At 29.5% G+C, this 18,771-nt stretch overlaps 1 protein-coding gene across 1 annotated transcript in view; it reads right to left on the reverse strand.

The window, feature by feature from the left end:
• LOC113375551 overlaps window positions 1–18,771 on the reverse strand; it is a 344,885-nt gene that overhangs the window by 262,530 nt on the left and 63,584 nt on the right. The window contains exon 2 of the mRNA XM_026615483.1: window positions 13,113–13,165. Within this exon, the coding sequence (XP_026471268.1) occupies window positions 13,113–13,165 (53 nt within the window). The remainder of the gene's footprint in view (window positions 1–13,112; window positions 13,166–18,771) is intronic.

Raw genomic sequence — 18,771 nt, forward strand, 5'->3', positions numbered from 1 at the left:
CGTATGTGTTTAGTGTGGATACAATTTTTTATCCATCATTCCGGGCGCACCGATCTGAATGATTTCAAAAACATTCGATTCTTGTTGATAGAGAGATGTAGTGATTAGTTCTTGGCAAAGCCAGGTCCAGCCGTCTCGAAGACACATAGTGCAGAATATGGAATCTCGGTTTTTGCGAGATGTTATATCGTGTTATACGTTTCACTTTATTGTTTTTGAGCAGCAATCAGAATACGAGTCCTAATAATCAAAGTCGTCTTATAAAAGACGACCCAATAGTAATGATATATTATTATGAAATACTTAAAGCTGCTGCTTGATATCAAGTTCCCCGAGGCAAACGCGTATGTGGACTCTGAGATCCAGGGCCGGATTTAGAAATTTGGCGCCCCGGGGCACTGACAAAAATGCCGCCCCCATCCCTGAAATTTTACGAAATTTCGAACTTTTTTTTACAGCAATCGCGCTGCTTCAGCTGCGTAGGGACAAAATATAGAAGCGCGTAAGCGCCGCGTCGCAGTCTAACGGATAAACAATGTTACAGAACGCATATAAATGTAAATAAAATATATACTTATTATTATAATATCTTTAAAATATCTGATAATTCAATGTGCATATGTCTTATGATCACTTTTGTCCGCCAAATGTTTCTTTTTCAAATTTTTTTATTGAATCATCGAAACCGCTAAACCTGCCCCCCCACAAATTTAAGCAGTTATTTATTCTGTTTTTTTTTTTAATGATATTGGACGCTTTTTTCTCAAAAACTGAATTATCATTTTTGGCATTTTGGCCCGTATCTTCAAAACAGTTGGACCTGCCTTGGCCAATAACTAATCAGCACGTCTCCTTATCAATAGGAATTGAATCATTTAAATCGGTTGATCCGTGTTCTCGAAATCGACTTGAATAATTAAAAAATATTAGATTTGTATTGATGGGGAGACGTGCTGATTAGCTTTTGGCACAGGCAATTACGAAAAATGGTAATTGAGTTTTGATATTTCTTCTCTGAAACAGCTACGCAGCGCGACTGCTTTGCAAAAAGTTCATCAATTTTCAATTTTCGAAAAATTTCAAAATACAAAAAAACGTGCTTTAAAAGTCTTTTTTTTCATTTTTCAAAAATTTTTAAAGCTCTTTATAAAATGTAATTTTCGGTACGGGATGTTTCAGTAATTTGTCTTAAGGCACAATGCCATGAGTCACTAGGTTAAATTTTTTTTCGAAAGCTTGGAAGTGCAAAAATTCGTCATTTTAAGAGGGCTCGAGAACTGAAAAACATATTTTTGTTAAACTTTCAGCTTATTTATGGAAATTTATATTAGCCAAATTGCCAAATTTGATAACTTATTAACCAATTTGATAATTTAAGTTCGGAGAGGGAGGCAAGGCAAAATAATAAATTTTAGTTATCGGTTATTTCAACCCAAATTTTGCATTGCAATCGTATTATGTTTTTTTAATTATATTTCTTGAAATAAAAAATGTTCTTAAAAAAAGTTGATTATATTGTATAGAATTTTTTTCTCACTATCCAAATTTTGCCGCCCCCCAAAATTTGCCGCCCTGGGCAGTAGCCCCGATTGCCCCTACTGTAAATCCAGCACTGCTGAGATCGGAATATCAAAGGTTTCGAACATCCAAAAACTGTTTAAGATATATTTATATTTCATACATAAATATATTCAAATAATAAAAATTACCGAAATTTACGGTTTCTTCAAACTTTAATACAGTAATACAAACGGTTGAATGTATTCTATTCTTATAATTATAAACTTATTATCTAAAAAATAGTTTTTTTGAAAAATCTGTAGTAATATTGTAGCAGTAGGTACACAATTATTGAGCAAGATGTAGGTACATTGAGAGTATTTCAATTTGTAAAAAATAGCAATAAAAAAATGCATACTGAGCTCGTAGAGAGCTCATTGAATAAAATAGCATAGTCTATTTTATATCTATTCCATATGAAATAAAACTGTTATCTAAAAGTATCAACTTCTCTTTTTTATAAAAGTATAGAATGATACTTCATTCATTTCTTATTACAAACTTTTTTAAATAAAACTGTTTGATACAGATTACTAAAAAACATGTTTTAAAAACATTTAACATAGCGATTATAAATCGTGGAACATTTCTTCCGCTTATGGTTTATTAACCTCTGAACTTTAATATCCAATATCGCGCTTGTTGTGGATTTAAAATTAATTTGTGTGAAATCAAAATTAATCTTAAATCAATGAAATAAAATCACATTTAACTTTATGTAAATTATAGAAATTACTTAATAATATACTTTTTGATATCAACAGTTTGGTAAAAATTAATGCATGGTAAAAATGTAAACTTGAAACGTAGAGAAAGCAAAATTGGCAAGTCGGATTTTCTGTCGAAAACAAACTTCTCTTCTGGAAAATTAACAAAGGTTAAGTTAAATAATTAATATTTAACCCACGTTAAACAATCGTCTATATTTAACTCACTTAGCTCTATCTTTAATCAATATTAATTTAACCAGTTTTGTAACTTCTGAAGATCGGCGATTGTCATTTAAATTGATTGAGATAACATATAATTTGAACTGCACTTCCTAAATACTTAAATTTTTAATTATTGACATGGTGTGAAGTGCAGTAGTTAAACTTTGGTCTTACAACAATAAAGTTCAAGTTTAGTTATAGCTATTTTGACTTAAAAATATAGACCAAAACATGTATTAAAGTAGAAATAGTTATCCCAGCTATTATTACAAAAAATGTTAGGTGAAAAATACAAATTTAAAGTATGTAATTGTTTAAATTTATTATTATTAGATATATACAGTAGCCCAGTTTAAGACATTTATACAATTTGACAATTTAAGTATGAAGGAAAATTAAAATAATTACTAAATTTAGTTCCTGTCAAAAATCAATATCGACTTAGATGATCTAGTGGCAATTTGCACATTCTTTAACCACAAGTGAAAAGAATGGACACGACATTGAGTTGCCTCCTAATAGCTACGTGTAAAGCTAACAAATAAATTACGAGATGCCTTAATGAAATAGATACATTGTAATTCATATGGAAATAAAAAAATTAACATTACTTCAAATAAATTGTTAAAGTACATAATTATTATTTCAATAAAACATTTTTTACAATAGAACTCTGATATTGTGGTGGTTGCATAACGTTTATAAATAAATACTTGAGCATGAAAATGCTTCGTCAGCATCCGTTGTAACTACAAGCCCATTGTATAACTGCAGATCACCTTCATGTAAACAATGCAAGCGAGAACGCAACAAAAATGATCTCAGCGCATTCAACACTAGCCACAAGTTTGATTTATCTTTTTACAGGCTGTGTATTTATGTCTAAATATACGTCTTATTTCATAGATTCATTGTAATTAAGATTTAATGATATTGCCACAGTCACTTGAAACTTAAGATCACTTATCTTCGCAAGGTTTCAAGTGATTCCAGCATGTTGCGCGCTGAAACTTTGAAAACATGAACTTTGAAACTACTATTTCAGCGCTTAGAGAATACACAAAAATACAATCTACAAATATCATATACTAATTTGACAAAATATTAGCTAGTTTTATGACTAAATATAAACAAATAACCAAGTACAATACGTGATTAAAGTCAGTAAACTTTTTTGCATTTCAGCAAAATTAATGGATTAACGTAATTTATATGGCTATGATCAGCAAAGGTCCAGTAACGATATTCGTTGTCTTAATTTTTAGTAGAGTTCGTCGGGGCAAAATGGTTCAATTTGACTTTGAATATTATGAAAAGTAAATCAACTATATCAAAACAAATAATACACATCAAACAAACAATTATCTAAATATGTTCAGTGAAATTCGCAGATAATTCATCATTCTGTAAATGTGTTTTTTCTGTCACCTGGTTCTTTTTACACCAGAGGCGGGTTAAAATGAGACGGCCAGGGAGCAAACAAGGAATTGAATTAATTTTTATCAAATTAATTGCATTATTTTTTTGTAAAAAGATAACTAAAATAGACAATTATCACGTATGTGGTGTTTAATTGCTATTATACGATGGTGATCTTCAGTTGCATAATAGATTTATATGTAGATACTGACAAACTTTTAGATTTGATTGAAAATCATTGATGCGGAACATCTAATTCTAGATTCATTAGTGGAGTGTATTTTTTATATTTTGTGGTATATATTCATAATCAAATTTACGTGTTATTATTCTCATACTTTTAGCTAGACTCTACATACTAAATAATCTGCAGGAAGAGCAGGGCACAAAAGTCCAATTTGACTTTGAGCAATTATATTGTGAGAACCAATCCAATTATATCACAACAAATAATACGTATCAAACAAACATCTATCTGGCTATGCTCAGTAAAACTCCTAGTTAATTCATCATTATAAATTTTTTTTTTTGCTACTTTTTAAAAATTTGTCACAACCATCGGGCAGATATAATATCTTATTTTTAATTTTAAAAGAATTTCACCAAATAATATTTACATTATTCAACCAATGCAAAATATAAATTTTATGGGTACGTTATTTATAGAGATAACACTGTATATGACCTTGATTAGAGTTGGAATAACTATTTAATCAATTTATTTCTCGTAAAATAACATTCATTCAATATTTTTTTTAATTTTTCACACATTTGCTAGAGTAAAAATTCAGTTGGTCCTTTTTGCCCCCCACACATGTAAGCTTTTATATGGGTTAAATGAAAATAACTGTTAATAACTTAAATATAATAATACATCTTATAAAACAATCAAATAACGTATACTTAAAAATTATATTGAGGTCTCTTAAACTAAACAACAGTGCTCACAGCTAAAAAAAACTAACGAAATAAAATACTTTTGTACCAAATATTATAATATTGCCATTTATCTCCTGATAGCAACGTCATAAGAATCAAGGCAATGGCTGATTATACATCTTTAACCTCATACTTTCAAATAATGTTAAAAATTTTTTAACTTCACTTGCAGTTGAAATATTGGTGGTGGATCCCGTTCTACCCTACTTAAAAATTATATTAAGGTTTTGTAAAGTAAACAACAGTGCTCACTTAGCAACAAACTAACAACGAAATAAAATACGTTTGTTATAGATTTTCAAACATTGTCTTTTTTCTCCTGATTACAATGTCAAAAGAATCAAGGTGATGGCTGGTCATACATCATTTTCCCTCTATGTACTTTCAAATCATGTTGTTACAAAATTCTTAACTTTACTTGTATTCGAGATATCAGTGCTGGATTTTTTTTATCTGCAGACCTTTAAGCCCCAATAAACCTTATTTATACTTGGGAACATAATTTATGCGAGATTTTATTAAATAAAATCCTTCATTTTATTATTAACTTCCCGTAGGGTAATTGTAATGGGCCGAAAATCGAAATTCAAAATTTTTACATTTCTCGACGTTTTGAAGGTTTCTGAACGTTTTGGCATACCGAACTGAACGTGTGTGTGTATGTATGTATGGATACAAATTTCCAGTCACGTTTTCGGGCGCACGGATCAACCGATTTAAATGGTTCAGAAAACATTCGATTCCTATTGATAGTGAAAAGAGCTGATTAGTTTTTGGCGAAGGCAAGTCCAGCCGTTTCGGAGATAAGGAGCAAAGAGTGCAGAAAATAGAAATCGACTTTTTGAGAGAACGGAGTATCCGATTTGAATGATCTAAAAAACATTCAATTAGTAATGATTGAGAGAAGTGTCTATTAGTTTTTGGCAAAGGCAGGCCCAGCCATTTCAAAGATACGGATGTAAAAAATGACAGTTTTTGAGAGAACTAAGCGTCCGATTTAAATGATTCAAAAAACTTTCTGCTTGTTTTAACAAAATAATTGATTTTGGAAAAAAAAATTGTATATATATTTTTTTGTTTTTTTTTTTGTATATCGAAAATAACTCAGATTTTATTTTTATTCTGACTAAAGGTCTAATATAACTTAAACAAATAATTTCAACTTTGCAATTCAGTTTATATAGATCTTATAAATATTAGACAATGTTACAATATTTATAATAATCATATATCATCAATATTTGAAAACATTCAATATTCCTCGAACATTTCGTTACGGTACGGGAAGTTCCAGAATTTTGCCTTAAGGCACGATGCCATACTCCCCACTAGTTACATTTAAACTTATCAAACTATAGCCCTTGTTGTACGATTGTTTCTCAGCGAAAATTAACAAAGTATTTCCTAAACAAATACGAGTCGAGGATATTTAATATTAAATATGTGCATAACTATAACAAAACAACGTTCCTCTGTAGGGCGAGGCTACTATTTGTCCTTGGAACAGAACGACACGCAGCGGCACATCGAGCGACCGCGGCCGAACGGCGATACGGTCGACAATAAATTAGCGAGACTGCTAATTAATTTATTAATAATGGGACCATTCCACGAAAATTATACATTTTCGATAACGACCGATACCACATTTTGCGAATGCTACAGTAGATATAAATCATAAATCCAAGCAAGTATCAAGATCTGCAGATCTATCGATTTCATTAAATATTAAATTATATAATATAGAGCATTATAATTTCGCTCAATTAAAATTGACCATTGTATACAAAAAGCAACGATACATACTATACATTACAAATTTGGCATAATAAAGACAAAGACATAATACAATTCTTAACTTCCCGTAGGGTAGGTTATTGTAATTGTCCAAAAATCGAAAATGAAAATTTTGCATATCTTTACCTTTGAGAGCTTTCTGAACATTTTGGCATACCTTAGAAAAAATGAATGTGTGTGTTTGCATGTGAATACAAATTTTCGTCGCGTTTTTTGAGAGCACAGCTCAACCGATTTGAATGATTTAACTATTGGTGCATGGCATCGTGCCTTAAGGCAAATTGCTAGAACTTCCCATACCGAAAACTAAATTATTAAAAAAAAACTTTACAGCACTTTAAAAAATTAGATTTTTGAAAAATCTTTATGTTTTGGAAAAAATTTTGCTTTTTTAAAAAATTGTTTTTTTTTTATATTTTGATTTTTTTTTTGTATTTATTTTGAAAATTTTGAACAGTTTTTAAGCATACGCACTACATAGCTGATTTGGAGTCGAAATATCAAAGCGCGTCAGCGCCGCGTAGTCGTCTAACGTGTAAACATTAGTAGGAAACCCATATAAATTACACAAAATTTGTACTTGTTATTATAATCTTTATAAAATATCTGATAATACGATGTGCGTATATCTAATGTTCTAATGACTGCCAAATGGCATTATTTTTCACTTTTTTTATTGGATTTCTGGAGACGCTGGACCTGCCTTTACAAAAATTTCACTAGTTGTTCATTTCGTCAATACAAGTAAAATGTTTTTTGATTTATTTAAATCGGACGCTCGTTATCTCAAAAACTGAAATACCATTTTTGGCATTTTTGCCCCGAAGTTTCCGAAACGGCTACACCTGCCTTTGCGAAAAACTAATCAGCACGTCTCCTTATCAGTAGGAATCGAATGTTTTTTGAATTATTCAAATCGGTTAATCCGTGTTCGCGAAACCGTCGACGAAAATTTGTATCCGCGCACACGCGCACACGCGCACACACACACACACATACACACATACATCAATTTTTTCTAAGATATGCCAAAACTAGCTGTAAGTGGAATTCTGTCTTAAGGCAATTAAGGCATCGTGCCTTAAGGCAAATTGCTGGAACTTCCCGTACCAAAAATTATTATTTTTTTAAAAACGATTAACATTTTTGAAAAAAATTCACTTTGAAAAAATAAGATTTTTGAGAAACTATAAATTGGACAAAAAATTACTTTATTTTTGAAAAAAAAAAATTTTTTTTAATTTTTTTTTTTTAATTTTTTTTTTTAATTTTTTTTTTTTTGAAAAAAAATTTTTTTCTTTATTTTGACATATTGTGGAAGATCTGAACTTTTTTTTCAAAGCAATCGTACTGCTTTAACTGCATAGGGACAAAATATAAAGCGCGTAAGCGCCGCGTCGCTGTCTAACGCATAAGCATTGGTACGGAACCCATAGGAATGTTAACAAAATGTATACTGATTGTTAAAATCTCTATAAAATATCTGATAATTTGATGTGCATATGTCTAATGATCATTTTTGACCGCCAAATGGCTCATTTTTTTTACTTTTTCCTCCATATCTCCGAAACCGCTAGACCTACCATCATGAAAATTTTATCGATTCTTTATCTTGTTAATACAAGTAAAATGTTTTTTGAATTATTCAAATCGAACGCTCCGTTCTCTTAAAAACTGAGTTACCGTTTTCGGCACTTTTTGCCCCGTATCTTCGGAACGGCTAGAGCTGCCTTCGCCAAAAACTAATCAGCACGTCTCCTTATCAATACGAATTGAATGTTTTTTGAATTATTCAAATCGGTTGATCCGTGTTCCCGAAATCGTCGACGAAAATTTGTATCCGCACATACATACACACACGTACATACATACATACATACATACATACATACATACATACATACATACATACATACATACATACACACACACACACACACACATACATCCATTTTTTCTAAGGTATGCCAAAATATTCAGAAACCTCTGAAACGTAAAGATATATAAAAAATTTCATTTTTGATTTTTTTGCGATTACTATAACTTACCCTACGGGAAGTTAATAATTAGAAACCTCTGAAACGTAAATATATATATAAAAATTTTCATTTTTGATTTTTTTTGCGATTATTATAACTTACCCTGCGTGAAATTAAAAAGTAATCGATTCCTATTGATCGGGAAACGTGCTGATTAGTTTTTGGCAAAGACAGGTCTAGCCGTTTCGGAGATACGGTGAAAAGAATGTAGAAAATAGAAATCAAGTTTTAGAGTAAATGGTAGGTTTTGAGAGAACGAAGCATCCGATCAAAAAACTCAAAAATCATTTTGATTGTGTTGACAGTGTGAAGAAACAATCTTTAGATTAAACAAGTTTTTAAGAAAGAAACTTTTTTTCAATTTTTTTTTATTTGCGAATATCGAAAATGAATCGGATTCGAATTTTAATTCCAACTAATATGTTAAAGCTCACTTATATATTTTATATAAATAAAGTAATTTAAATTTAATAATAAAATATTAGGTAAGGTCCTTTATGTTAATTCCAGTCGATTAAGTCTTGTTAATTTTTGTTTTCGTGTAAACATATATAAATGTCGTCTAATTTATAAACTCTTATATTTTGTCTATAAAATACGACAAATGAAAGTTTTGTAGTAGTATGTATAATAATCTATTTGCAAACATTTGAAATTTCTCGAATATTTAATTACGGTACGGGAAGTTCCAGCAATTTGCCTTAAGGCGCAATATCATGCACCATTGGTTATCATTTTGTTGATTTTATTGACACATAATAATGACAATAATAAACTACTATTTGTAGTTCTTGGTATTACTGAAATAATTATGAATATACAATGACAATAAAATCTTTACCATTATCAGCTATTAAAGAATACAATAGATTATTTCTATTGATTCTATATATAAATATAATATATTTCAATAGATATCAATAGATATTTCTATAGATTATTTGGAGTATGTATAATAATATTCGATGAAATATTTGAAAAAACTCGAACATTGTAGTTATTACAAACCTAAAAAAAGTCTTTGTAATACCAATCAAACATTGTTCGTGCCACATGTTTCCTGTTTTATCAGAAGTTTTGTCCAACTTCCAAAAAAAATATTGTAAGGGTCAAATAAAGCTTGTGAGCTTCTTGAAATCGTAGTTTGTGAGTAATCGTAGTTGATAAGTTTTCTGTCTTTTCATTGTTTGATTTTATATCTACATTTGGCATTAAATCAATTTTACAATGTATTTGGGTTAATAAAACTAAATCTAGTGCAAGAACCTATCCAGTGGGAAAATCCAGTTTAATGTTTGAGAAGAGTTAGATTTTGTACATTTAATATATAATATCATTTAATTAGAAAAATCAGAATTTTCATGATATGATTTGATTTTATTGAGCTTAGCAGATGTACAAATGATTATACAAAGTGAACATGTATTGAAGGCAATGTAACAAATGAATTCTAATGTAGGCATTTAAGAATATATATGGAATACAGAGTATTTTTATTAAGATTGAGAAGCAATAATAAATGCAAATTTGTCTTAGAATATATTATGTTCATAGAACGTTGTTTAGTTTGAACAACGCTTTTCATTACAAATAGTTAGGAAAAACAATAATATAATATATTTATATTTATTATATAATTAGCATTATAAAAACATAATACAATTTGCATTATGTAATTGTTAACATACGTAAAATTATTCTGTACTGATAGATTTATATATTTTTACGTTTCAGAGGCTTCTGAACATTTTGGCATACTTTAGAAAAAACGGATGTGTTTATGTGTGCGGATACAAATTTTCGTCGAAGATTTTGCAATTTGAATAATTAAAAAATATTCAATTCATAATAATGAGGAGACGTGGTGATTAGTTTTTGGCGAAGGCAGGTCTAGCCGTTTCGGAGATACGGAGCAAATAGTGCCAAAAATGGTATTTCAGTTTTTGAGATAACGGAGAAGTCCGTTGATTTGAATAATTCAAAAAACATTTTACTTGTATTGACAAAATGAACATCTGGTAAAATTTTTGTAAAGGCAGGTCCAGCATTTTCGGAGACCCAATAAAAAAGTAAAAGGTAATGCCACTTGGCAGTCAAAAATGAACATTAGACAGATGCATAGTTTTATCAGATATTTTATAAATATTATAATAATAATTACAAATTTTGTGTATATTTATATGGGTTCCGTACCAATGTTTACACGTTGGACGAGCTATGCAGCGTGATTGCTTGAAAAAAAATGTCTTAAAAATCTAATTTACTCAAAGTTTTGCAAAGTTTTTTTTAATAATTTAGTTTTTGGTACGGAAAGTTCCAGCAATTTGCCTCAAGGCACGATGCCATGCTCCACTAGTTTATAACCTGTTGGACTAATATTTCAAGATTAGTATCCCAAACAGAAACAAGAAAATTAAAAGATAATTTTTACTGCAAGAACTTCAAGTAAAATCTTCCTTATTATGTGTACAATGAAACCTGTTTTGCCTAAAAAATAGGCAGCAGTAAGATTTCTGTAACAGAGATACAGTCCAAAGCTCAAAGATGCACATACTATTCTATAATACATCCTTTAATTATTGCAACTAAAGTTTAAATTTATTCATAAAATCAGAACAAATAGATTTTGCAATAATCGTAGAGAATTCCAACATAACATTCATCATAAAATCTATTTCAATAAGGCACCTCGATAAATCCACGTGCCGGGAAGTAAAATGAAACGCAAAGTCATAAAACTGGAAAATATAAGTTGAGCTTGACAAACAATATGCAGCAACACAATTGATGTTTCATAAACGCTTCATACTAACTTTGTTGCTTTAATTTAAATGCGAGCTTACGACAAATTCCCGAAGATAAATTTAGTTGGAGTTACAGTTTTGGCAATGATCGAATATTGAATTGCTCTTTTTTATTTCAGCGATTATGTTAAAGAATCCAAATGACTTGAAATGGAGCAAATTGATGAAACAAATTTATAGCTCGTAAAAACAGTAAAAGTTTATTCTTGCATATTAAATGTCCATTACCCGACGAAGGAAAAGGCTTAACTCGTGTTTGAAACTACTTAGGACCCAAGGAGCTAAATGACTCCCAAGGTGATATAAAAAGACCATTCGCAGACTTCTAGAGTACTACGACGTTATAATAAATAGATAAGAAATTGGGATAAGCGTGTCTAAGTAATAGGTTTGAAATAAAATTTATATCAAAATATATATTCTAAGAATAAGAGAAAAAATTTCTGCTTATTTAAAACATAGGATTTATTCAGAAAAACATGTTATCTTAAGGTCTGAATCATTTAAAGTGTTATGTTGGAAAATCATAGACATTATACTACATGGACTGCTAGTCCTCACATGTTTTAACTTGTATAAAGTGTACAGAGATAGAAGAGACTGTGACATCAATGGCTGAACGAGCGTTGCCGACAATCGTCGGAACTCCCCCGATTAATTAAATGTTATATGTCATATGTTTTATTTTAATAATATAATTGCAATTGTGATGACTGATAATTTTGTAAGAAATGATATTAATAATATTTAATAATATTCAATCATAGGAGTTAATGTTATTCCAAAATTTTTAGTTTAATTACTAGTATTATTTCAGTAAGGCAATTGTGTAGACTGATAAATTTGTAAGAAATGTTATTAATAATTCCCATGTAAAATAAATGTACATAAATTCGAATCCATCTGTTAAAAACGGTTTATATATTATAAGGTCTATGCATATGACGTTTAATCATTCGAAAGTGTTCCAGGAACCACTACAAAGACTAATTCTTTCTCTTCACGACAATTTAACAATTTCAAGCACACGATTTAATTTTAGGTTGGACATGTGACATATGACATATGACATTTAATCAATCGGGAGGGTTCTACTATTGTCGGCAACGCTCGCTCAGCAAGTGAAGTCACAGTCCCTTCTATCTTTATGCACTTATTTTGCGCTCGACTAGTCGATGTAGTTATAAGGTGTATGTGAAAAACCCATACTGAACTATTTTGCCGACAATTTGTTGTTAACTGTATAAAAAATAAAACAAATTGCTTTATCAATTTTTATATATAGCATTTTACTTAAAACGCTAAAAACAGAACAATTTTTATATGATCATATGTCCAATTTCTCTTATAGTAGCGGGTCAATCGTCATTAATAAATCAGTTGAAACCACTTTTTACACAAATCTATGGCGTTTAGTATCGATTGTAGCTTTACTATCAATTATTTAACAACTAATGTACACCCGCCTGTCTCTTCTATAAGCATGCTAAATTATTTATCGAAAACCATTAAATTACTTCCATGCTAGACTTTTTAATCGAACATATTGGGTTGAAAACGCCAATATTAATAAGAATTAAAAACAAATTAAATATTTAAAATGTTATTAAAGTTCAACGTACCTGGTTTTGTAGAAGTGAAGCGTACATCACTATAATAAAATGTCCTTTAATATCTGAAAATAAAAATATGATATATTAAGTACTGTTTGTTAATAAACCATTTCATAAAGATATATAATAAAAAAAATTGCATAGTAAACAAAACATAATATTGTATATCTTTATATATATATATATATATATATATATATATATATATATATATACATATACAGGGCCGTGCCTGGGTATGTGGCCGCCTGCGTGCGAGAATTTTTTGGCCGCCCTTGAAAATAACATAATAGGAAAATATCAAATATGTTCTCGACTTGTAATTTTTATATTTTCTTTATGTTCCTAGTCATTCTGAACCGTTCGAGACCAAATTTGTAACTAGCTGTAAGTGGAATTCTCTCTTGAGGCAATTATGGCATCGTGCCTTAAGGCAAATTGCTGTAACTTCCCGTACCGTAACGAAATGTTCGAGGAATACTGAATGTTTTCAAATAGATTATTATAAATATTGTAACATTGTCTAATATTTATAAGAAGTATATAAACTGAATTTGCTAATTTAAAATTATTTGTTTAAGTTATATTAGAACTTTAGTCAGAATAAAAATCTGAATTATTTTCGATATACAAAAAAACTAAGACTAAAAAAAAAAAAAAAAAAAAATGGAACCAAATTTTTTTTTCCAAAATCAATTATTTTGTTAAGACAAGCAGAAAGTTCTTTGAATCATTCAAATCGGACGCTTAGTTCTCTCAAAAACTACCATTTTTTACATATTTAGCACCGTATCTTCAAAATAGCTGGGCCTGCCTTTGCCAAAAACTAATAAACACTTCTCCCAATCATTACTAATTGAATGTTTTTTAGATCATTCAAATCGGATACTCCGTTCTCTCTAAAGTTTTTGAAAAAATTGTATTTAATAAACTAATTCCATCGATAAAATCTTTAATTTCTAATAATTAGCATGGTTTCATGCCTGCTCGTTCCACAACTACTAATCTAATATGTATTAAACAATTTCTAGCTGAGAATCTTGACATTAACGGACAAGTCGATGTAATTTACACTGATTTTAGTAAAGCTTTTGATAAAATAGATCATAATATTCTTCTTACTAATAATTATCTAAAATTGGTTTTAATACTTCACTTACTTATTTCTTTAAAAGCTATCTTCAAAATCGTAAACAGTTTGTTTTTCTTAACGGATTTTTAAGTAACTTTGCAACTGTCAGCTCGGGTGTGCTTCAGGGGTCCACCCTTGGTCCTCTTTTATTTAATATTTTTATTAACGATATATCGGAAGTAATTAATTGTTCTCATCTATTGTTTGAAGATGATCTCAAGTTATATCTTAAAATAAACTCATTAGATGACTGCCTAGTATTGCAGTCTCAACTAAATTCAATTTACTCCTGGTGTGTTCAAAATAAACTGGATCTGAATATTTCTAAATGCAAAATTATTAGCTTTACAAACAAGCGCGTTCCGACGCATTTTGATTATAAAATTTCTGACACCTGCATAGAAAGGTGTGATAAAATATCTGATTTAGGCATTGTATTTGATTCTAGTTTGACTTTTACAGATCACATATCTAATATATGTAACAAGGCGTAAAAATCATTAGGAATAATATTAAGAAACTGCAAACAATTTGAATCTAATTTGTCACTAATTAGCTTATACTATGCAATTGTACGTTCAAAGCTGGAGTATGGATCGATGATTTGGTATCCTAACCATAGCAATAATTCAGATGCGATAGAGAAGGTTCAAAGAAAATTTCTAAAATATCTATATTTTAAAACGCACAAAATTTACCCTGAACGAGGTTTCGACCACAATATTTTACTTAATGCATTCTGCGTAACATCTCTTGCTACACGTCGTTTCACTGATAGTATTTTGTTCCTGCATAAACCATGTAATGATGCCATAAATTGTCCTCAAATTCTCAAAATTTATATAATATATATATAAGTTACTTATAAGTTATTTCAGACATAACATTAATTAAAAACTGAGTAATTAAGATATCACAGCAGGTTTATTGAATCCTTTCAATTTGGTCTGCCTTCGAGACCTTCTTTCAACGGAAAAACTAATAGATATCGTTAAAAGGATTACAAGATTCAGTGTAACATTCGTAGTATAATCTTATGATATTAATCATATAATCTACTTCTTACAGAAACACACTAGTACACATAATACTTATGTATTATTAATATTTAACCACTGTGTTTAAATTCAAGCAACTATTAGTTCGAACATTAAAGCCAAATTTGATCTAAATATAAGTAATAAATATGAGTGTACTAAATGTAAGTAATGAATATGAAAAATATTTAAATAAATGCACAAATAAAATGCGCAGTGTTCTTAAAGTTGAAAATCTGAATGTGAAGTCCACTAATACCTAAAAAACAAGTAAAGTTACAAATTTTTTAACAACAGTATTTTAAGTAGAGTAGAGCATTTTAAGTATACGTTTTTAATTGTTTTATAAGAAGTATTATTAATTTTAATTAAGTTAGATTCAACAGTGTATTTTATATAACCTGCATAATAGCTTACACGTGGGTGGGGTAAAAAATCAACTGAATCTTTACCCTGGCAAAGTTATAAACAATAAAATATATGAAATAAAGTAAATTAAGTTAAAAATGCTATTTTACGAGAGATAAATTAAATAAATTGTTGTTGCAACTCTGCTGATGATCAAGTTTATTTATGCACAGCGTTATCTCTGTAAAAAATGTAGGCACTCGTAAAATTTAGATTTTGCATTGGTTGAAGAATCTAGCTATTATTTTGTAAAATCCATAAATAAAACATTGGACCTGATTGCCCTCTGGTTATCTCATTATACCATGGGGTAAAGAAGACCAGGTGATAAATGAAAAACAGCAAAAAATGACATTCCTATGATGATGAATTATCTGGGAGTTCTACTGAACATAGTCAGATAGTTGTTTGTTGTTGTCATATAATTATCTGGAAGTTCTACTGAACATTGTCAGATAGTTGTTTGTTTGTTATTGTCATATAATTGGTTTAGTTTTCACAATATAATTGCCCAAAATCATATTGGACATTTGTGCCCCGCTCTACCCTAATTCAAACTAATAAAATAAAATAATTGGTTGTTAGTAAAAACAAATTCTTTGAGTAAAAATATATCATAGTAATACAAAAATATTTTTATTAAAAAGTTGGTATGTGGAATTTTACGATCGAACTGGTATGAAAACAAATCTATAAAAGCTCATATCTATTATATATACAATGCTATTTGCTCGTGAGAGTTTTCTCTTTGATATGCAAAATAATCTATTCGAGAATGAATTTTAAAAGGTTTATATTTTTCAAGCTGATATGAAAATTTAAAAGCGGAGTTTCCTGAAAATGTTTTTGAACAAATAATATTTTGGTATTGAGATGTGCATATCTGAAACAAGGTTTGCAATTATTTCATTATATTATGCAACACCATAATATTCACGCTTCGTCATTTTTGTTCTTCTCATTAGAGACTTGACGCTTCAAGGACTGATGTGGGAAGAATGGCATATTATTGCTGAGATAATACAATGCACATGTTGATCATCTAATAACTTCCTCAAATTGTTAATCGTATTCGATAAGCAGTAATTTTATCTGAAATGAAACTAAATTTGGCTTAATCTAACCTGGTCATTCTATTAAACAATATTTTATATTTTACTAGAACAAAATATTTTACCAGAGCGCTTGGTCTGATGTTTTCACTCGTTCTTAATTTTCTGGACACCAATCTAATTGGGAACCGTTATTCCGTTATGGTTACACATTCGATTTGGATATAAAAACTTGGAATTAAAAGTTTCGACGAGTCATTTTCGTTTTGCTACAAAAAAAGCTTTTTACATTTCAAATTTAACGCAGATGTTAATCAGTTAACTGTGGCGCTATCATGATATAGTACGCTTAGTTTTGTGTTGTCCGAGTCGCTTATGACGAGTATATTCGTCAATCACAGAGTAAGTTGCGCTGATAAGGTATCGAGCAAAAAAAAAGTTTTCTTTTACAAAATTGACAAATATTTTTACTACAGTTTACCTCTTTGTCAGCATAAGTATGTAGGGTAGCTAGGATCTATTTGTAACAGCGGTAACTAGCAACATACATGTTCTTTCCTTTTTTTATTAATTATCATCAGAACATAAAAAATAAATTCTATAAATTATTTTTATTTACATTATTTACATACAATTATAGATAGTATTTACTCCAGTGGGTAAATACTATTAGGTACAATTTATTGGATTAAGTTAATTGACTATAATTATTTACGTCTTCTAAATTCTGGTGCAAGAAGCAGCAGAGCAAAAAGCGGATTGGGATGGTTTTCTAATTTGTGATGGTGATTGGTCGATCTTGTTTTTAAAGAGTCTTCAGTATATAGCACATTAAGATCATCGTGAAGAGTTTTATTGCTCACGTACCATAGTGTGCCTGTTATAATTCTAAGTTTTTTTGGATTGTGTACCAATGCAGCATTTGACTTGCTAGAGCATCCCCATAGCTCTATCTCGTATGACCAAATAGGAATAATTATTGTTTTATAAACCAGTATCTTATTTTCTAGTGCTAGTTTTAAATTTATCCTATCAGCCAATATAGTTTTCTCACTTTTGATTTCATAGATTTTTTTTTTTGATGTGATGTTTCCAGGTTAGTCGTCGATCAAGAGGAAATGGCAAACAACATACGTATTTCAGTAAGACTTTAAACGACAATAATTTTTTTTTGTCTTGATGGGATATAAAAACTGTCCTGCATACTATTGTCATAGCTACTGTCCCGGAAGACGATTCAGTAAACAGAATTGTGCAGGTGCGTCTTTTATACAGGTAATATGAAATTGATCTATCATAAAATTTCGGGTTGCGTTATTATTATCTACTAATTTTAAATTTCATATATCTTATTTCATCTCAAATTCATCAATAGTTGAAAATATGCAACAAATTTTGTGATTGCTAAATTGTTTCATTAGTTATCTTGATTAATGTAAAAAAATCACACCTGGGGTTAGTTGAAACAAATCCTTGAGGCTAGTTGGAACGTACAAGAATGATATACAGATTTAAGTGAATTTGACTGAATGGAATGTATAAATTGTAAGATGTATGTTGTGTTTGAGGAGACAATATCTTTCATTAGAATTATGATAATTGTAGTTTGAGATTAATTATGATAAAAATTTATATTATAGGAAACAATATATAATTTATTTGTATTAATTATTGTTTGAGTTGATGTATGAAAAGAAATACTTAGTAACAAATCTTTTTTTTAAATAAATTATCAGATGATGCATTGTTGTTGTTTTTGCGTCGTTACTACTTGACTTGGCAGACGTTGCAACTAGCCCCATACACAGGTAAGTTGTAACATCGCACTTGAAGTGATGAACAATAGTATTGAAATTATCTTCACTTGATTTGGTAGATAAATAGGTAAAGCATCTATCTAATTTTATTTAGTATAGAAATATAATCAATAGATCTCATGATAAATTAATTTTAATAAAGACTGTTAAAACAAGCCTCTAGGTCGCCTATTACATACCCATTAAACTAGAAACAGATTAAATTCAATGAAATATTATACA

This window comes from Ctenocephalides felis, unplaced genomic scaffold, assembly GCF_003426905.1.
Source record: "Ctenocephalides felis isolate EL2017-DRISC unplaced genomic scaffold, ASM342690v1 CF-g0.4_SCAFFOLD_01886, whole genome shotgun sequence".
Taxonomy (NCBI): domain Eukaryota; kingdom Metazoa; phylum Arthropoda; class Insecta; order Siphonaptera; family Pulicidae; genus Ctenocephalides; species Ctenocephalides felis.